The 21,747-nt window shown below is 44.3% G+C and overlaps 1 protein-coding gene across 4 annotated transcripts in view; it reads left to right on the forward strand.

Moving 5' to 3' along the window:
- Window positions 1-21,747, forward strand: part of Dh44 (corticotropin-releasing diuretic hormone 44) — an 81,437-nt gene that overhangs the window by 12,465 nt on the left and 47,225 nt on the right. Inside the window, exon 1 of one of the 4 annotated variants that reach the window (XM_022073142.2) lies at window positions 5,446-5,698. The exons of 2 other annotated variants lie outside the window; for them this stretch is intronic. Coding sequence is in view for 1 of the 2 variants with exons in the window: in XM_087346859.1 (XP_087202985.1) it covers window positions 5,677-5,694 (18 nt within the window). In the remaining variant the exon portion in view is untranslated. Of the gene's footprint in view, window positions 1-5,445; window positions 5,699-21,747 lie in introns of those variants that run through there. One more of the 4 variants, XM_087346859.1, reaches the window with a different exon arrangement.

Consider the following 21,747-nt stretch of genomic DNA (forward strand, 5'->3'; position numbering starts at 1 on the left):
AAATCAGTCAGATTAAAGGAATAGGCAATGAGTCACACCCATCTCAAGGCGCAACGGACGCCGTAGAATTAGCAATGAAATCGTCTTGGGCTTCGAGTGGAGTCACTGTTGAGAAAACGGATTTTTCGGGGACATGCTGTCTTTATCATCAGGGCATATGGTAAATATATTTTTTTTTAAAATTTGTTGCAATTCGATTTTGTCCAGCTTTGATGTTTACGTTGAATATCTGACGGTAATTAGCCACTTCTTTCGTTAGCAACTGGCAGCGTCTGGTGAAACTGCTCGAATGTCCGTCGGTCCGTAATGGGACAGGACATTGTCCTGTTCAACAGTTCAAATTGCTTGCATTAATGTTTCCACGCGTTACTTAACGATGTGAGAATTTTAAAAACTGGCTGATTTAAAATTTCATTTTATGCTTAAAAATCTAATCTCTCACGTGTGTCAGGAGCAGACAAGAGAACTTATTTTGTAGGGACGCTGGACCACAGGGTGTTTCGAAGACATTCATTCTCGTATAAGCAGCGCGGAGTCAAAGAGGATAATCCTTTCTGTCTGTCTGTCTGTCTACCTGCACGATACGAGACCGACACACCTGAGGCCTGAGCTAATCGTTGAGGCAAATTTATTCTGGTCTTTTTTGTTAAAGTGTAAACTTTACATTAACGTGAGATCAAAAGTCTTCGCTGAAACGCTGTTCAGTATTGTGTTCAGGATCGCGACAATACAGACGCACCGAGACCAGGGTCCCGGTGATTTTGAGTTCCGGAGCTCCGCCCTGGAACTTCTTTCAAACGCGGACGGTGTATTCCAAGGACAAACATTGGTGGTTTGCGCCCACAATTTCAAACAAAAGTAGGGAGTGTGTTAATCTAGGAACTTAGAAGAAATATTCATTATCTGTGAAAGAATGCGAGTCTGTTTCCTACGGTGTTAAAAATCTCTAACTTGTGTAACTTGTTTTTATGTTTGTGGGCTGTTTGTAGTTTGATTCCTAAATAACAGAATTCCTTCACGTATTCTACTGCGTCCTTCCAAATTTTGTTACTTAATTCTCATTTCTGATGCTCCTCGTAACTTTTGTCTCGCTTTCGTTTATCCTTAAGCCGAATTGCTAACTGAGTAATCTATTCATACCATTCAATAATTTCTCTATGATTTTATTTATAATTTAGACGATGGATTAAGTCCAGTAAACCGGTTTCACGGCTTAAAGATTGGATTAAGCTGTCGCAGAACAGGATTATTGTGAACCCGCTGAACTCCTTTATCTGCGTATCCATTAATTTATTGGTAATATATTTTGAGTGAGCTCTTGGGAACAGCTGAAGTTCGATTCACTTCAAATTCTCGAAATAAGCCCGGGATTCGATGAACCAATCGCTTCGTGGAGTATCTTTTGAGAAGTGGCTCGGATTACACTGAAATGCCGTGGACTTGGCTTATCCTAAAGTTCAAACTTTCGGTGCTTATTGCAATAGTTGACTAATTAATTGGATTTCGCATTCTTATCCTAAGTACTAATTAGTTGCATCATGTTTCGCTGTTGGAGTGGCTTAAGCTGACGGGCTATTCAAATGAGAGCCGATGCGGCCAGTAATTAGAGAGGTCGGAACAGGCGTAGAAGCAGCGAGATGAACTTCTGAAAGTGAGGAGAAAGATTCTGTGACGACAGAGAGAGATAACGAGGGTTAGGAGAAAATGGGAATGGAGACTAGACAGCACAATTGGGATGACGTTCCATGAAAATCCGTCACTGGATTCAAAAGTTGAACAAACGGTCAAGACCTTCAAAGTCTACCTACCACGACGTAAATCTGTCTAAGTTGTTAGAACGAAAATTACCTCGTTGTTCTTTATTCAGGAGAATTAATTTCGTAAATCCTTTTTTTCTAATCTTGCGAGATGCAAATTTGATTCGAATCATTAATTTGTAGAAACAGCGTTAAATTAATATGCCAGAATGGTGCGCGGTTGCAATTGTCTTACGTGAGCTGATAAATGGAGAAAGTTCAACATTTGACGGGTTTGAATCACGAGGGGAATGAAGTTGTACGAGCAGATTACAGCACGTTCATGTTGGACAGGCCGAGAGAAACATGGCGGCCCTGAGGACTCTCGAACGAAGTTGTCACTGAAATATAAGAGAATTGGACTGCGTCAGTAACGCAGAAAATTACGTGGCGACAGTCTCATTAATTTTAATCTACGCCTGGAATTTGTTTACTTAAAGACGGTCGAAATATGAGTGAAAGAAAAAGTACACACAGAAATATGATTGGGAAACTTTACTGGAATTGTAGAATTTTAGGTTCTCACGAGGACGGCCGTCTTCTGGATTATAGCGCCGCGCAGTCTGGTAGAAGCAACTTTACCAACGGTTCAGAGGTCCTTGCTGCCTCCATCATCAGGGCTGTGATGTAGTTTTAATTTTTAATGGACGAAGTTCGTTTACACGAGAGAATTTATCAGTCAGCTAACTTAGCAACTTAAGCGAACAGCTAAATTAACAGAATCTATGTACCAGAATCTAATCCAAGTTTCTACAACCGACTTAATTGAAATTCGTTTTAATATTATCTTCATAATTTGTATGTCTTCGTCCTCGAATGTGTTTCAGTATTCTATATTTGTGCTGCATGCCTAGCTCATCAAACCCTTTTTATCATTATAGCCACAAGCATAGAAGCAGTACCATTTCTTGAAATTCAGTTTAACTTAACCTCAAAGTGAGTCCACTTCAGATTGAACCTTTTTTATTTCGTATGAAATATTAAGTTCGTTTCCCTTCAAAGCGACGCCACTCGCAGTGTCGTTTCTTTTAATAATCCTTCATCTTTCAGAAGTAGACGAGTCGAAATTTAGGTTACGTCTTCTGGACTTTGACATTTCATCCATGTGATCAGAGGCAGAGGATTCCAGCAGCATGATTTTATGACATCTCAGTCTAGAAGACCACGTATTGAACTTCCATTGCTGTGAATACCGGGACTTAATTTGGCATCGTTCATGTATCTTTCATCGTGCGACAACCAGAGGGCTTTCTCATTCCATAACACCAACACATACCGCTGTGGGTTGCTACTTTTTTGAAAAGATATGCTACTGTCAGCTTAAACGTTACGGTCTTTATCAAGTTGAATTGTATAGACTCAAATGTCATTTGTCGACATTTACAACAGCCGCGTCGGCTTGTAATTAGTTCAGATTTTGTCCTGTCATTTTGCGGGATGGAACAGCATTTTCCTCAAATTGTAAATAATACAAACGCTGAAAGGTATGAAATAGCCGGAAAATATCGCGATTATTACGAGGAAAACCCTTCAGTGCTCGAGCCCTTCAAGGCATTCCTGACTGCCGTGTCTGGGCGCACACACGTGAATGTGGGATGGGCCCGGAGGAGACACACATCCGAAATGAACACAGACAGATGATAATTCACGTGATGTCCGCTATATCAGAGGCAAAGCGTGTTTTATGTAAGTTTAGAAATAAAAGCAAGCCAATATATAAAATGAAATTGACAATTTAGTGTGAATATATTTCGTAGGAAATTTTGTTTCAATTGCATAAGCGTTAACGCCCAGCGCGTTATTGGGAATCAGCATCTCGCTTGTGTCCGTCCGTCTCCTTGGACCGCTTACAGAACTGCGACATATCACGGGGATAGGAATTTGATACGAGATTTCAATTGTTACACTGATTTAGGTCTGATTTATTTTCGCGTCTCGTAACTCCAATTTCTCACATTCGCAGAAAATAGTTTTTTTCTTCTGAAAGCGGCATTTGGTTTCGGCTCGCGGCTTCAGAGCGCGCGGAACCCAGTCACGACGTCCGTTGATTTGGCGTCCCTCAAGGAGCGCCTTCATGTCACTGTTGAGAAACCGATGAACTAACGAAGCGTACGTGTAATTTGCCGATGACTGCAAATCTCAGCACGGAGACAGGTTATTCGTACTGGGTTTTTGGTGATTTTCCTCAGTACCTCCAGGAAAATTCTGGAACAGTATCTTAAATTAAGTAAACTGTAAGCAAGTAGATAGTTTTCATACTTAAAAAAAGCACAACCGAAACACGTAGCCGGTACAAATCAATGAATTCGTCGTAGCAAGTGTAACTTGGCTGGTTTCTGCGTTAGAGGAAACTAGTGGCAGAGATGAACAAGTTCACAGTCCCTTTTTACATTCGTCTCTTTATTCACGAAGAAATCGAATGTTCGTCTGACGCACTTAACGGCGATGAAGGGGCACGTGTTCTTTCGAGTCGTGCCAACTTATGGTCTTGTAGATGGTTACCCAGAAATTATGGCTCTCACGTTCAAAGTTCAAGTCAAACCCGAAGATGAACGCTGCAAGTACCGCCTATAAGGCTACACGGTGTCAGAATCCAGAAAAGAACGCGAGCCCAGAAGAGTCCCTCGATATCCACGCCCCGAAAGCCTGGAGAGATGCAACACGCACGACGCTCGCTGTATCTCAGCACGAAAATAAAAGACAGGCAATAACATGAAAAAGCAAATCTAATATAACCCCGTGACTGCGGCTTCCGATATTAAAATAACGTGCAAATAAACAGAGCTTCAAATTATCGCTCGCTCTCAAGGGCCACGGGAGATATTAATATTTCTGGATTGTGAGGCCCGGATGTTCTCCTGGCATCGCATGAGTTCGCTCGTCTTCTGTTTCAAGGAGCGCGTGCTGCCTCCCCTTAGAACGCAGTCATGAAGAAGACTTAGAAATGGACGAAAGTTTACTCTGAGGTGTCAGGTTCTCAAGGCTGCGAGTGGAACTGGGCAGATTCTTAGCACGGTGTAAGCGAAGGGAAAGAATGGTATATGTAGCACGCACGGGCGAGATGCCAAAATGTTAGTCAGAAAAAATTAGGATTACCCATAAAACCCAACCGGGAAACCAATGCATGATGGGAATGCAACATGAAAATTGACGGGGACCTACTGAACAAATGTGAGGTTAGGGACTGAATTCAAGGTCCTTACGCGGTCTCTAATGAATCTTCTTGTTCACAAAGGACGTGGGAATATTTGACAGACTGAGCGACTGTCAGCTTCTCAAGATGGACTATGCTCCGTACAATTCTGTAATTTCGTAAAATTCCTAGTTTAATTATCAGATATGTATTACGTAGGAAGCTAACTGGTTTGGGTACGTTGTTCACTGGAATGCTATGTGCGATATTGTGTCGTTGTAAAGGCTTTGATGTGTATTGTTAATATTTCCCATGATATTGCAACCAACAATTTTTCACGTTTTCGCTCTTATATAATACAGCCTTTGCTGTCGATTTCTTACGGACGAGAGTTCAAATAGTTGGCAGTAGTTTCTTCTGTCCTACTACCATCTATTGGTTGACCAGCGAACTTCTTGTGTACTAGGTTTACTACCTTATAATATATCCGCTATTTGTACAGTGGAACAAAGGAACAGTCAGTGTTTAGAAGACTGTGAAAATGGCGTCCGGGAAAAGACAGGCAGAAGTGAGTGCCGAAGATATGAAAGTAATTTGTGTGAATTCATTGCTAGTGATGAAGATTGTTCTGCTTCAGAAAGTGAATACGGTGTGAATATGTGATACTGATGATTAGGGTGATAGTCACGTGATTGCGTGTGAAAATCTTGAAACACTTTTCTACTCGCTCAAGCACTCAACTTGGCAATGGGTTTCAAGCCTCCGGTGGGTAAGTGAACATCACAGTTCTTATAATGTTTTCACAGAGTATTTGCTACCACAAAGTTTTGTGAAAATGAAATTGGAAAGCTTATACACCACCGCGAGAAAGAAATATCGTGGCGATCCGGACGAATCTAATCTTGCTTTATTGCTGTTAGACGGCCATTTGCAAAGTATCTGCTTTCCAGGGATCGGTTTTGAAAGCATTTTGGAATTTTATGAGATTCCTCCAAGCCTTGTTCATGCTGGAGGCAAAATTCACAACGTCGTGGTTAGGTTATACAGGAAAGGCGACCACTTTCCTGGACGGAATCCTTCAACAGAGTAGACTAGAGCACAGTGAATCTCAGTGGGGAACCATATGTATGCATCCCATGCTACACTACAGTGTCGTCACCAGATGAATCTGTGTAGACAGTCCTCCTTAACAATGTTGTTTTTAGGTCACTCTGTACTAGTTTAGGGAAACAAAGTTGTCAGTCAGTGGGAACACCGTGTTGTGTGGTTTATCAAGGGCGTGGCCTTCAGGCTTTGTACGGGTGCCATGTGAGGGCAGCTTCGATGTCTTTCACCGGTTTGACCGGGAGCAGAGCGGTGTTGATTATTTATCAATCTTAGTGACTTGAACCTAAATATGAAAGGACACACAACGCTTACATTTTTTCGAACCTCTATAATGGATCGCTGACTCCAAACGGGAGATTTATGGGGAACGGAAAACACAAAATGTGACCAGTTACAAGACAACAAGGAAACGAAGCTACGCGTTCTTCGGGTTTCAGAGACAAATTGCAAGAGAGACGTAAATATGTTTGCGGATATCTCCGATAAAGGGTTTATGTGTGTCGGAGATTACAGAATACCTGATGCCCAATGCGTATTGCGTTAGCAGACTTAGGAAACTTCCTCGGTAACCGCAAAATCACGACGACATTTACATGCAAAGTGTATTGAATGCGAAGAGAAACCATCTGCCTCTAGATTCTGCACAATTTGTGGCAGACGGGAAGTGTAATCCGCGTGGCGTTTTTGTTACACCCAACCACATTTACAATCATTCAGGTGATTTGAAGCTTATATCCATTACTGATCCTATGTGGGTACATGACGAGAGGTCATACTCCCTGGCAATTATCTGCAGTAACCGCTGGTTCCAAAACGTATTTATATGCAAATCTGTCCCGGTGTCTGCAAAGTTTGTAGCGCAGTGTCTGTCGGCTAGATCCTTTGCCAGAATGTATAATTCGCGTTAGTAGTGCTTCGACAATTGTCTCTGCTCCACAACGTGATTGACAATTCTTTGCTCGTTCCATCGTGTCATCATCAGCATCAGCGTTGGACCTCGTGATCCGCTCTGCCCCTGTTCAACAGGCTGCGCTTTCCAGAGAAGCTTCAGGGTCCACGAAATGTTCAGAAAGTGAATGTTTATGTACCAATTATCTCCTCTCATAGGTTCGTAGCAAGGAAACTCTGCAGTCTATCCACAGACGGAAGTTTGTGTTCTCAAACAACGGAAGACGTCGTGGGGTAAACACCTCTTGAGAAAGGATGTGCTCGTGTTTGTGAGACCGCTGGTTCTGGAGGCGTGGCCCCACAAGGCTCTTCATCGCTCCTTCTGACAGAGGAGTCCATCGAACTGCGCGAAACAAATGTCTAGTCGATTAATTTCTTCGCCCGTTGTCCTGGTGCATTTGTCTCAAGCCTTGATCCTCGTTCTCCCTGGTGAGTCTGCCTCGTGACACTCAGATGTGCTCTTCCGGTCTTAAAGTCAATTACTCATTTCTCAGTGTGCGTTGTCCTTCTCGAGGTCCGAAATGTAACTGAATGTTATTTTGTGTCGTGAAATGGACGCTAAACAAGAGAGCGTTAGTTTGCAAGAGGCGGACTTGTTAATTAATAGCCGCAATCTTCATTCATGGCTAATTACACTGAATTTCACCCGCACAAGATAAATTATTCACGATTTAAAAGAAGTGGCAATTCAACAAGTGAATGTCAATGTTTATCCTTTCTGTTGCTCTCAGACTGCCGAAACTTACATTTTGAAGATGACTGTCTTCTGCGTTGTTGGGCCGACTTTTCAGAGGTCCCTGCTGCCTCCATCATCAGGTAGATCACTCATCGTCCTGATTATGGAGGCAGCAAGGACCTCTGACTTGTACTTCATTTGATCGGTATGAAACATTTGTTAATTTGTAGAGTTCTCGGGGTGTGGAGGCGACCTTGTTATTCGGCTTAGCGAGTCATCACGTGACAACAGGTGCGGAGTAGAGGGACGTAAGTCCGATAATTACAACAGAAGAAATTTTTGCAAATTGACAGACAGAATTTCCTACTGCCAATTTTTCCATCCTTCAAAATTGTATATTTCTGTAATGTTACAGGAAAAAACTCAGTAATTGAGATTTCTGACAGGTTTTCGTGTCCTGTTCTGTTATGACGTAATCTGCCTTTTATCCGGCCTCAGGACGCGTCTCACTTCACGAACCGATCAGAGCTGGCAGGAGGCACTGCGACTGGTGGTGATTCCCACTTGTTGCGGCCGCGTCTCCCGCCGAACACCGAGAATTGCCTTCCCGATTTATGCACTGGGCTGATTTTTAACTGCAAGCGAAATGCTGTCTCTTCGTCTCTCGAAAAGAGAAATACGATTTTATTGTTCATTAAGGGCCGAGATCAAATCGATTCCAGAGGGCTGGCAGACCCCACAATTCAATTAGCACTTGATGGCATGACGGACAGGTGGCTGGGCACCCCGCCCCATGACGCCCTTCCACATCATTTCAGTACATAATTCACGAGTGAATCTCCCAGCGATTGTGTGCACATGGCCAGTGAAGTTGATGAAACGTGGTTTAATGGACGAACACAGGCCTACCAACGTTTAAAGAATTAATTGCACGGAGCAGAATCCATCAGACCCTTCTTCAAACGTGATGACACCGCATTTCTTCAAGGTCCGTTTTAATATTATCCGACCAGAACTGCGTATGCATTTGGAATTCGAAACGAGACGAAGTGGGGTGAGGAGAAGTGAAGATCTTGGACATCTGATCTCGACTAGCGGTGGTCCACGTCTCAGAATATCTGAGAGGGTCGTCTGCTACGTCTTGCCACGAGACTGAAAGTTTTGTAGGCCCTGGGGCCAGGGATGCCCAAATCTGACGCGCCAGTTCGTTTGCCCTCGACCTCAGGGTCGCCCTTCGACATTTTATGGGAGCGCGGCGAGGGGGGGGGAGGCCTCGGTTCCGCGCCAGGTGTTTGCACCTTCGCTGACCTGTCACGCGTCGGAATTGCTCATGTGAATTAATTGCGTCTTTCATTATCCGATTGGTATTGAACGTGGTCATTGGAACAGAACGGAGTTTCAAATTGTGCACTCGCGTGATAACAAAAATTAAAATATCACAGGTGTTTAACTGTTGGTTGTGCTCATTTTTGGGAAACGACGTTTCGTAAACACACTTGTCTTAATGTATCTACTGAGTTTACTATTTACCTGCCCGCTGAGGGACTGTTCATCCCCGGGCGAACACTTAAGAACAGTCAGCGACAGTGCGTGAAGCAGGATTGAAACCCGTGACGTGCTCCCTGCAGACGGCCAATTCGTCTTCGTCAGACTGAGGTCAGGCAGCGATAACAGAGAAACACCGCCGCTCAGACCCCTCGAAATTATCCAAGAATGGCGCACAGACTTTTATTATGAAGGAAGCGAATTGATTCGTCGATAAGGTGAGAGGCTTTTAATGTTTCGGAGCTCAAAACATTTCTCACGAAAAGTTTAAGACAGGATTAAAATAAATGGATGCTTGAATGTGCTGAAAAATATCTCGTATTCCCGTCTCTAGAAATCTTAAGAGTAAAATACGAATAAATCTCGTTGCAGGGCGTGGCTTAGGGGATTTTTTTTTTGGGGGGGAAGGGGGTGTTTAGGCCGGAGGGACAGAACACAGAAAGGAGTTTGAGAAAATTATATAATTAGGAGCTTCGCCATATCATCAGGAAGTTCAAACCAAGGACCACGAGATGGGTGGGGCAGAGTAGACGTGCTGTAAATACAACATTTATGTCGGGAAACGTGAATGGGAGAGAACATTTCGGAGACCTAGACATAGATGGGGAGCGGGTGTTAAAGTGGATCGCTGTTTTGCGCTGTAAGATATAAATTTGTGCTTTTAAATAAGTTGGTGAACTGAGGGATTCCATAAACGGCGGAAGATTTGTTGACCAGGTGAGCGACTATCAGTTTCTCAAGAATGACTCTGTTTAGTGTAGACTGTCGCCGAGGACTTTATTTTACGACGTTGATTCAGACGTACGCGTCTGTCGTGAAATACGTGCAAGGAGGTGGGTGTAGCCCATTCGATTATGGCATCTGGGCTTTTGTGTAGAAGATAGCACCATTGAAACAACAACAGTAATTTTTGTTGCTTTGTTCTGGTTTGTGCAAGGCAACTCGTAATGGACAGCTTGATTTTGAAAAGGCCCGGAAGACATTTTGGTGTGAGGATGAGATTGTGATCTGTCTGTAAGGAAATTTGCGGCCGAGTGGTTGGCGCGCCTGCTTCGGTCCCGACATCGGTTGTCTTCACTGAGGATTTTCGTGGCTCCCGGCACATGTCAGCACTGAGCCTTAAATGATGTCACGGCCGCGCTGAGTAAACCGCTGTCGCTCGCTGTAACTCCGAGGGCTTTCTGTCCTCTGCCACCGTAACTCACGCGGCTGAGACACCAGCAGCTCCCCCGTCTTCGCCCGTGCTGCCTCGTTGCAAGGGTTCATAGGCTAATACCCAGATCTACGCGGAGTTTGCGTCCGTGGAAAAGCCCCGGCCGATGTACCCAGTGTTCAGTTTTGGGGTCGCATGAATTTTCAACTTTGCACTTTCTCATTGCTGTATTTCGTCGTTTAAAAAGCGAAAACATTTGTTTAACGGAGGCAAATAATCGTAACTCAGATGCAGGTAAAATCTTCTCTGTGCTCATGTAACCACCGCTACCGCCTGAGACATCCAGCGCCGGTATCTTTCAGGTTTGCACCTCCCAGAGCACGCTGGACGTCGTGTCGGTCTCGTCTCTGGAAGTGCGTTGATCGGATTCCGATTAAATGTGGTGATGGATCTCGACGCCAGAAAGTGCCGAGGGATACAAAATTTGATCCGTACCACTAAAATACAAACGCAGCTTCGCGTGAACATTAATATTCATTTATCGATTTCTCTGAATCGTCCCATCGCTTGAGACACGTACGAATGTCACACAAAAACGATTTTGCGACTCTTGTTTGAAGTTATTTATCGAAATAAAGTGACGGTCTTCTGACTGCGTGCGGTTTGAATAGTTTTTTCAGTAATGCGTTAGAATCTGCAACGCAGTGTCGCGTTCCTTTGTTTTCTGGCGCATATTATTTTCTCGATGTCTGTCTGTCTGTCCGAACGCATCGTTTTCGTAGTCGGCCAGCGGATTTTTATGAAATTTGGCGCTTTCGAGTTTTACTCGTTAAAATGAGATCCACAGGGCTGCAGGCTTCGTGGTGTCTGTGTGTCAGCGGAAGAAGGCGAGTTATTACTGCAGAGGAAAGAGTGACCTCTGTAAATTGTCAGACTTTTTCAATCCTTGACTGGAAACGAGGCTTTGTGAGTCCAGTAGATGAAACTTCGCAGTTCAACACGTTTTACTCTGTCCGTTTGAACTAACCATTAGACCGTGTGGATGGTTGTTTTGGGGTTGTGGAAGGTCGTTGTCCCTTCCTCAGATCTCCGTGTCCGTCCGCCAAATATTATGGACTGTAATTAAGCAGTCAGAGGCCCGTCAGTTATCGACAGCTGCTGCCGACATCAGCGCTGATGTGATATTTTGGTAGTCACTTCAGGAAACAAAAGCAAGTTTCCCTTAGATTAAGTACGTTTTTCAGAAAATTGAAAATAATCTGATTTCCGAACGAATAGAAAATTAATTTCAGTTTAATTTATTTATGGAAGGTTCATCTAAATCTTTGTAGCAACAACAAATCAACGGGAGTAAGCGTTAGTTAAACCATAGTGTGGTAGATATTGACCGACGTTTCCAAGAAACTTACTGGAGTACATCAAAAATCGTCCTGATGATGGAGGCAGTAAAGTCGTGCGAAACATCGACCCATCGGCACTTTGCACAGGTTGTAGCCTGTTCTTGAAGCCGCTCTGCAAATTTCTGTATTCGCTTAACTTTTAAAAAATGTTCCATAAAGTTTGCTCTTGAAGGGAGCGAGGGAGTGACTGGGCCAAGACATTTGAGAAGTTGCTCGCTGGTTGTGATTAGCGAGAGTATTTCTTGGACGTATTCTTTGTCAGTGCGCCGTGTAGAAGAATTAATGCTACAGACAGTAAATCATACAAATTACGATCGAAGCTCGAACATGGACCGAAAGTCTATTTATCATACATCCTTTGTTAAACGTGTTTAAAGCGCTTATAAAATCATCGTCAGGGGACATCTTCCACTAAGTGTGTTAAACGCAAGTGACTTACTTCACTTTGGGGGAAAGCGAATTATATTTCAAAGTTTAAGGAGTACAAAACAAGAGACAAAGTGGTGTTTTCATATGATTTGGCTTTGAAGTGTTTTGCAATTCAGAAATTATCTGAATGTGCAGTAGCACTGTCGTCAACTGTTCGTGTAAACTCTCGTTCCCAGCGTTCATTGAAATCTACAACATTTTCAATAGTTTCTCAGGAACTCGATCAAATACGTTGTCTGGTCCTTTCGTCTCATGACGTTTGTTCTCGCCTGGCATTTGTTCTCATTCAAAACGATGATATCACACCGACGTCCTCCTGTTAGTGCTGCATGTGACGCCTTGTCACCAGCAACTCGTGTGATTCCCTCACGTACGAAAAAGCCTGTACCTCAGTGTTTGGCTCTCGAGTTTTGGTCCGACCCGGCCCGAAGGCCGTAGACTTGATTTTCTCGGGGATTCTCTTAGCTGCCGCCTCTCAGAAACAGCCGGCATTTATGGATTAAAAATACGTCTATTAATAATACGATAATCAGGGCAGATGGTAAGTAGATAAATTTCGGGTTTGGGCCGAACCGGGCGAAATTCTAAAATTTCTTCACGTGCTGACCTCTACGATTGGTCGTCTCGGTCCGTCAACGAGGCAAGCTCATGAAACCGGCTTGCAGGACTGCAGAAGCCGCCACTGGAAGACGGCGAGGACCAGCGTCTATCAGTTTTGTTTTCGTCGTCTTCAGATTGAATAGGATTTTGGCGGGACAAGGAGCAGGTGTGAGATGCAGACAAAGTTTTATTTTGCAGACCTGAATCAGAGACCAATTCGGTGTCGATTTCTCTTTCCTGATGGACGATTCTAGGGCAGAGTTGGGAGCGTTGGTGACATGGCGCCCTCTCTCGGCTAGCTCAGCGGTCTGCCTCCTTCCCAAGAAGGAATCGACGCATTCACTTTTGCGTGTCACGCAATCTCGAGTGATTGACGTACGACGAAATAGAAGAGGCACGGAACAGCTCGGTCTCCGGGCCGGGATTTTAATCAGGGATTTCCGGAACGCGGAACAGGAGTGCCAACCGCTCGACCGCGACTTTCGGCTCATAACATCGACGTCGTATCAGGTTTAATCTGTCGGCCTTATCAAAACGCTCGTTACAAGGGAGGGCTTCACACTCAGCCCTACTGATCCTGGATTTAGGGTCGACTCGTAAATGTCTGGACCCCAGACCGACAGCAGACTCGGGCCTCTGCGGTCCCCGCCCTGTAGACAGGAGGATCATAATTATACGCCTGTTTATTCGTGCGGTCTTCACAAAGGAGCAGTAAAGTCGATATCTGAAGTATCGACAGCTGTCGCGCGGTTCGGATTAATTTCCGCCCCGCGTGGCGTCGTGTTACGTCCCAGCCAATGAATAATTATCGCTATTAGGACATGTGAGCAGGATACATTGTAATTAAAGTACCTCAGAGCCCTGCAATGTCAGTAAAGTAGGCTAGTATCAACGAAAATTGTTCTGTGTCTTTGTAACAAACAGAGCATTAACAGAAGCTTTCATCAGCCTCGGTTTGGTGTCCTGGGACCGCAAGAAGGTTCCTGTAGGAATAACAGGCGACTGACGGGTGACGCCTCGCATTGAAAAGACTCGACATTGCAAGCAGATGGCGTAGAAGGAAGCTTCAAGCTCCACAAACATTCGCCGTCTTTATCCTTATTACAGTCAATGCGTGTTTACCAATTTGAATCAACCGAGCAGTAACGTGTCCAATGCGACGTTTATGATCACGGCTTTACTCCAGAGGTTGGCCGAGTACAAGGAAAAATCCATTCCGCCGAGCGCGAGGACACATCGTGCGTGTCGAAGGTAGGCAACGTGCTTTACGCAGACCCTGCAGCCGCGTGTAGAACTTTTCGGAAAAAGACCCAGTCTAGAATCGTCGTTTGTTTGTTTGTTTGTTTAGCTGGCGACGTGAACTATTCCTCGCCCCACGTCACCAGCCTTCGGACAATCGCATAATTACCGGTTTTACTGAAATAATTTCCATTTTACGCGAGTGTTTTTAATTTTGTCGTGACCGTGTGTTTGAGGAAAATTGTCACAATTATTGACCTTTGTGACTCTGATCCCCGCTTCAAAATTCTGCCTTTGCTCTCGTTTATGATTGGCTGTCCGTCTTAAGGCTTCACTACAATCTAAAATAATGTGTCTGGCTTCTTGTTTCCCTCCCCATTCATCTACACGCTTCTAGTTCCCAACCTTGTCACACCTCTTCTGTCGTTTCCATTGCTTTAGAAAGGTTCATCCGATATTTCTTTTCGACGTGAAAGTAGAATGGCAGTTACTGAGGGCAACCGAGGCACACACTCACCTTATTATTAAGGGACAGGCCTTGTTATATTTTTAGTGGTAATGAATCCGTTCGCCTCGGGACAGGAGCTGTTGTCAACACTGGCAGGAAATGTGTTGGTCAGCTGAGCGACTATCAGCTTCTTACAGAAACTTGAAACCGTAGTTCCTGTTATTAACTGCCGTGGCGCCACAGTGCAAGTAACTAGTCTATCGTTGTAAATGAGTTAATTAAGCTCTAGCCAAGGGACGAAACTGGAGACATTGAATAGTAAACGTCTGAACTATGGTATTGTTGGTCATGACTCCGACAGTCTAGTGGCAAGTTACCGTCGTCTCCGGGAACCTACCGCCCCTGTCTTCAGGATAGAGGTGTGAACTTTCATATCCACTTCCAAGATGAAGACCCACGCTCACGCAGAGGCAAAGAACTCGGAGAGAAACGCGGCTAGACGCTACCTTGTTTTCCAAAAATCGAACACGGACTGATCTGGGCGCGAACCCGGGCTTCCGGGGTTAGAAGTCGGCCTGACAACGTGAAAGCGTGAGGTCGTTTGAAAGACCGAGTTGTAGAGACGATGACTGCGTTAAAATGAATCTCAGTGACGCTCTGTGAGGGGAGGGGGCCACTGCTTAAGTGTGCCGGAGGATTGGTTCCCATGCAGTGAGGGGAATTTATTGACGAGATGAGCGACTTTCAGTTTCTCAGGAAGGATTTAAACATTTTTACATAAATCAGCAAACAAAGGTGTCACACTGAAAGCAAACCTTATATTGATTTTGGATGTAAACTTTATTTTGATTTTATATTTTGATATTAAAAAAATATTATGTAATACAAAAAAGAAAGGAAAAATGCTTCAATTTTTTCTTACAGTGTAAGTTGACTTACATGTGCAGGAGGTGTTTACAAATCAAATTCCTTGACAACAGTTTAGCAGTAATTGAATTTCGCTCCCCGCCATCAACTGCTTTCGGCCTGCGAACGCTCTCGTCGTTGTATGAAAAATCATAGGGGGAAATAGGTTGCGAAATTGTAGTCCTGAATCATCGCCCTGCTGATGGAGGCAGCAAGGACCTCTGAAACGTCGACAACCTTCTACCAGACAACCTGCGTTTCAGTTTCAAGGTGTCGCAATTTTAAACTTCCCTTTCCTCAGAAAGAACAAGAGGAACAGCTTTTTAATATTATTAAATTTCTGTTGAGGAAACAATTCTACAAAAAGATGGAGGCAATTGTATCATCATCATCATAATAATCATCTGATGCCAGGAATTAGGCCTGTCTTCGTGTTCCGAACGCCAGTTACATCTTTTTCTTGGTCTACCGACATCTCTTCTTGCTCCTGGTCTGTGATGTAATCTGTTTTAGTAAAATTTCCTGTCCGATTCTGTCAAGATTTTATTATATCCAGTTATTTTATTTATGAGTGGCATAACAAAGGAAATAGGATGATAAGGTTGTCATGCATCTATGAAGTATAAATCGACGTTTTTGCTGGTCGGAAATAAATATTCTATTTGATGGGAAGATCAGCGCCTAAAGGTTGGGCTGTTGTTATGAAAGGACAACGTTCTGAGTGCGCGGCGTAAGACGAGGTGGAACACGGAGCATTACAGTTCAGATACACGTGTGAATATCACGCGTAGATACTAATATCCACTGTCCAGCAATCTATAAAAAAAACTCAGAATTTAACAGAGAAACGCAAGTGACATTTATAAATCACGCCTTTGACAGATTTGCTCGGTCACTGCTTCGAAGTGCAGTGACGAAAGAGCATTCGTATGTCACGCGTGTCATTGAAGTAATAAAACAGGGAAGAGACGCAGCTATCGATTAACGAGTGCAACCTGGCTGCCATCTGTCGGCAGTTTTCTTTATTGGATATTTGGACGAAGTTATTGGACATCGAATTTCGCATTTCCATTCTTACTCTTGTAATCGTAGCCACAGAGAATAAGCGATGAGCTTCGTTCCACAGAAAGCAGGACTTCGGATCTGTTAAAAATTCACGCACGAAAGGGCATCGTTGCAACTGACGGCGCTGCCTGAAGTTGGCACGGCCTTGGAGTGTCGCGTTTTATCTAAATCCTGCAGTGAATACGAGACTGTCAATGGGTAAAAGTGGATATTTAAATTTGAACTTTTGGGACGCCAGGAATTTATGGATTTGAAACGAAAGACAGAAACGTTCAGTTACGTTAATTGCACTGTAAAGAGAAGTTTCGGCCGACATCAGTGACCACGGGTTCGAAACCCACTCCACCCGTTGAGTTTGGTCCCCGGTCGTCGCAGGCAGCGCTGCCACCGGCCTTGGGTCGAACCTCGCGAGGTTCACGTACTCACGCGGATCTTATAAAGGGAAACATTTAGAATGTACGTAAGTCTCGGAGGTTCGGCTAAGTGAAGAGATTTCCCGTCCCTCGCCTCCGTAATCCGTTAAAAGGCTCCAGACGGCCAACGGGAGTCGACGACAGGAATGGACTCAGACCAGTGCCACACCTCGTGCGCTGGAGCGTTCCCCTGACGTAATGTCCCCCTTATTTCGATGGTTCTTAGGCGATCTCTAGAGTGTCTCAGCTCCAATCCACCTGCAAAACTCTGCCTGCGAGTCAGCGACCTTTCCTGGCCCATGATTTATTAATTTCCTTCCTGGGAAGTACTTGAATTTGTCGGACACAAAATCGAGGTTTCGCACACTCGCCATGTTTGATGATGACGTGGAAACTGCAAATCGAGTTTCACGCGTCTAGCTGCATTGGCTCGTTATTTATCGCCATAATAAAGAAAGTGGAAAAAGGCTACGTTTTTTGGAGCCATCATTTTGTGTTTTACAGTCTGCAGAAAACACACAGAATGCCCTAATGTCGTTCCCACATCAAAAGCTCGGTTGAACAAAATTAAGACGAACCAGAGCTTCGGTCGGCCTCCATTGGGGAAACGAAAGTTTCCCCGACACGTCGAAGGAAAGATCACGTGGGAGACAAGGGAAGGATAATATTAAAATGTGTGGACTGGTTTCCTTTGGCTCACGACTCGTTTCAGTGGCGGACTCCTGTGAAATCTCTGACCCCGCGTCACATCCTCAATTTCATTTCTATAACGAGAAGAATACAAATTGGAGAGTTCGTCCTCGCAATGCAAATTCTCTGGCTGACTCCGCGAAGGAGAGCCATTCTTCGGAAGCTGACAGTCGCTGAGCTGACCAAGAAATTCCCGTCTTTTATGGAAACGAAAATTCATCACCTCGTTCACAAGAGTCCGCAGCTGGTCTGTATCCTGAGCCAGATGAATCCTGCGCACACCGTCTATGCCTAGGTCTTGCCTTGCACCCCGTTCTCAGCCACGTCCTCTCTCCGACAGACCATGTTTCGCACCCGTGCTCTTCGCGTTTTCACTTAGCAAAGGGCAGTTCAGAATCTGTGAACTGCGTGGAAGAAGATACGTGTAGCGCCACTAAACTTTGCGGGATCATTCCGAAATAAAATGTGATTGTTTCAGGCTGAGCACCCTGTATCACTGCGTCATATAATGGTAATGTGAGACGAGCTCAGGTAAATGAAGGCGGCCGTGGAATTTAATGTCGGAACAATGGGGTTTAGAGCTTCAGAGCCGCTGCACGTGAAGATGCTGATGTAACTGATGGGAGACGAGAGGTTCTCCGTGTAATTGTGCATTAATCAGATTAAATACCGGTTGAAAACTTGGAGATGTGTCTGGGGCGAATCACCCACAGTTACACATTCAGACGTTGCTAATCAGAACGAAAAGCTTATTCAAGTGGCCTCATTCTCTTTACTGCTCTGAATTATGCACGTTCAGTCTGTCTGCTGTTTTACTGGAAGCTGCGATACACAGCTCAACGCGTCGAGACGCGAATTTGAATGTGGATCTCGTTGCAGGCCGCCTCTCCCTGCGTCTCAGGTCGTAAGTGGGTTCACTCATGCCAGTGACGGGCACAACCCAAATGTTTATGCAAACTAACCATTAATGACCATCTCTGCATCGTATATGACGTCATACGAACCTTTCGCTGACACAGAAATACGCACGACAACGTAAATGAAGCTGTTAGTAAATTAGCTCCCTTCCACAGTTCGCTGATATTCCTAATTCGGGACCTTAACGTCGAGCGGCGTGCCATTAGGGCATTTTCATGAGCTACACGCGAATCTCTCTTGGTCATCCCGTCAACGCGGATTTGGCGACCCTCGTCAGTTGCTCGTCATTCAAGCTAGCGTGGCCGAGGTTAGCATCGCGGACGCCCGGATCCCAACTTGTCCCGTATAAACAGCTTTCGTGCACCGATGGAGTCCGTCCTTGACGGACCTTCGACGTCGCTTGGTCCAAACAAACAATTCGCCGATGAGACGCCCGCCACGTGTTCGTGAACTGCGACGAGTAAACATAAACATTTTGAGCTTTTGTCGTTACAAGTGTTGTTCAGAAATGTCGGTCGAGAAGAAAAGGAAAGTGTTGGAACGTATTTTTGCCTCAACTTTTATGTCATCCCATCACGAGCGTGTTTATGAAAGGTTCGAACCAAAACGCATTATATTAATAATGTTTATTTAAGAATTTCCTGGCACTTGGCACGAATTCCATTCAGAATTTGTGATACTGTCAAGTTTATTTTCGTTTCTCACCTGCCTTTGAGTTGGTCCATAACAAAGAAATTTATAATTTAGTATCGAGGTTGAAAGCGTAAGACGTCCTGACATACTTAAAATCAATTACCAAGAAGTTATTTATAGTTAGAAGCAAAATCGATGGGACGTGTATAACTTGCGGTTCACCGTAACTAGCTGAACGTTTACATAAACAAAATTTATTTTTAAGAGACCAGTATTTGAAAAAGAAAGTTTTTCAGAGCGTCACAAATTCTTCGAAAGACTCCTAATAGAACATAGCTAATACATTAATTATTATAGAACTAATTAAACACTGAAAACTGCGGTCACATGAAAGTCGTTAGATAAAATTTGAGAAAGTGTCACCACAGAAACTGTCGAAATCGTCATCGCGATTGTCGTGGTGTAATTTTTCATGAAGTGCGGCGGGCAGTGGCCAACAAGGAGTCGCCACTGAATATTCTCGCCTTTTATCCTGAATGCGATCTGCGGATGTGGACCGAACTTTGTCCGCAGGCCTCGGCAGATACAATCGAGAGCAAATTTAATTTTTGTTTAGATCAGTCAGATACTACGCGTGAAGCTCAAATTGAAGTTGATCGATTTTCGAAATAAAGGCGTAGTCGACGGAACATTTGTGCGCGACACAAAATATATATCCAATTAATATCAGTAATGGCTGTCTGAAACACTTTTAGATAAAGTCCTTGAAATTGCCAGGCGCCCATCACTGGCACTGACCAGGGCTGTTCGTGAATCGTTCGCACAAGTTTCGGGTGTGGGCAACCATTCGTATAATTACGTAAAATTATTTTTGTAGATCGCTGATTAAGAAGACGGTCTAGTGGCGAAGGTAACTCGCAGAACTTGGTGTTAAGAGGATTGCAGATCTGTTTCGGGCGGCCGGCGTGGAAAATAAAATCACAAGTTTTCGTCTCTGTAACGACTTGTTGCGTCAGATGTTCGCCTTGAAACAGAGAACTTTCCTCCCTCGCAGTGTTCTGCGTTTGTATTTTGTTCCGATAAACGCGGGTCATCAGGGCGAGTCCTGAGTCGAAAACGACATTCATTTTGCACGGCTCGGAAATTATTTGTAGTAACGCGTACTAAGCACGCATTGAAGTTTTGTTAATTAAATTTTAGCCACTTTTAATCTGCAACAGGGCGAAGATGACATCAAAAGTAAAATGATTGATTGAGCCTATAAATAATCTTAAGGAACCTGCTCAGTATCCAATTTTATTAATTTTGAAGTTTAATAACTTCTTGTTATGGAAGATGGTAAGAGTGCGATAATGCTCCGTGATTTATGAATTAATATTACGTAGCTGTATGCAGGGTGTCGCACAGATTCTGAGTGGTGTCACAGGCACAGCACCGTATACTTAAGAGCGACTGTGTTCTTAATGGCTTGATTTATGTTATGTTAGCAAGCGACCTGCAGAATGCTCTGCCTGAATCTCCTTGTGACGGGTTTACACACTGACTGACTGCCCTGTAAAGTGAACAGCCGGTCCAGTGCTATCCTGCCTCATGCCGGGGAAGTCTCGCCTATTCTGACTGAAACTTTTCATGGTTATCTTTAGTCTCTCCGTGCACATTACGGGATAGTACCGCAAATTAGGCCACGACCACTTCCTCTTACACTGCCAATTCATCATTCAGTGATCATTCTGTCATTCGACGCTCTGTTATCCGAAGTACTGAAAGCTTTTTTTTCTCGAATAAACCGAAATTTTAGAAATAAATTCGTATAACGAACGGCTCTGGCATAGACGTGGCCAATTTCACAGTGTTCTGCTTACTGTAAGATACTGCCCCCCGCTGACATCCATCATCCTTTCTCCGTCGAAGGTGTTGAGGCTTCTCCATAATTGTATACGTGTTGTTACGTGAATCCGAAGGTTCGACGTCGTTTGGACACAGTTCTGAGCCATTTCCATCCAGGTGTAATTAACTTAATTAATTACAGCAATTAATTTATATTTAGCCGGTCACAGTCGTTGCTCTGTCCGGAGGCGTGCATCGTGATGTCTCGGACACTGGGACCGTGGGTTCGAATCCCACCTAAGGCATGGATGTCTGTCCGCGTCTTTCTGTATTGTGCTGTCCTGTGTGTAGGCACCGTTGTTCAGGCCAGAAACTGCAGCTACTCGGACGATTTACAACCTCCCTGATGGAAGAGAAGTTGGACGTTCATCGCCGCTATCACAAAATGTGCCCGTGGCATTGGCAAACTCATTCCAGCAGCAAAATTTAGTATGTATCATAAGTCACGCCGGTTCTTAACGTGCTAATTCATGGAATTAACTTTATCTCCCGTTAAGCTAAGCGATGCTGGGATACGTATTTCTCGCAGAAGAAGGGTCCCACGACAGTGTTTGCTCTGTAGTCGCAAAGCGATGCCCCGACTTCATCTAAGTGACGTGTATTTACAAACTAGTTTCAGTGGCGTGGGGATTAGCGTTTGATTCCGGTCACGTGACGCGTCCCTTGACTCTTACAGACTCGTCGTCCTGCAGCCCTGAGGGAATTGTATGGAGCAATTTTACGTTCCGTTAGCAAAGCCGAGGTAGCAGAACTGCCTTTGC

Source organism: Zootermopsis nevadensis, unplaced genomic scaffold, assembly GCF_977971745.1.
Source record: "Zootermopsis nevadensis isolate Lab colony 2312 unplaced genomic scaffold, Znev_1.0 Znev_ptg000010l, whole genome shotgun sequence".
NCBI classification, from domain to species: Eukaryota; Metazoa; Arthropoda; class Insecta; order Blattodea; family Termopsidae; genus Zootermopsis; species Zootermopsis nevadensis.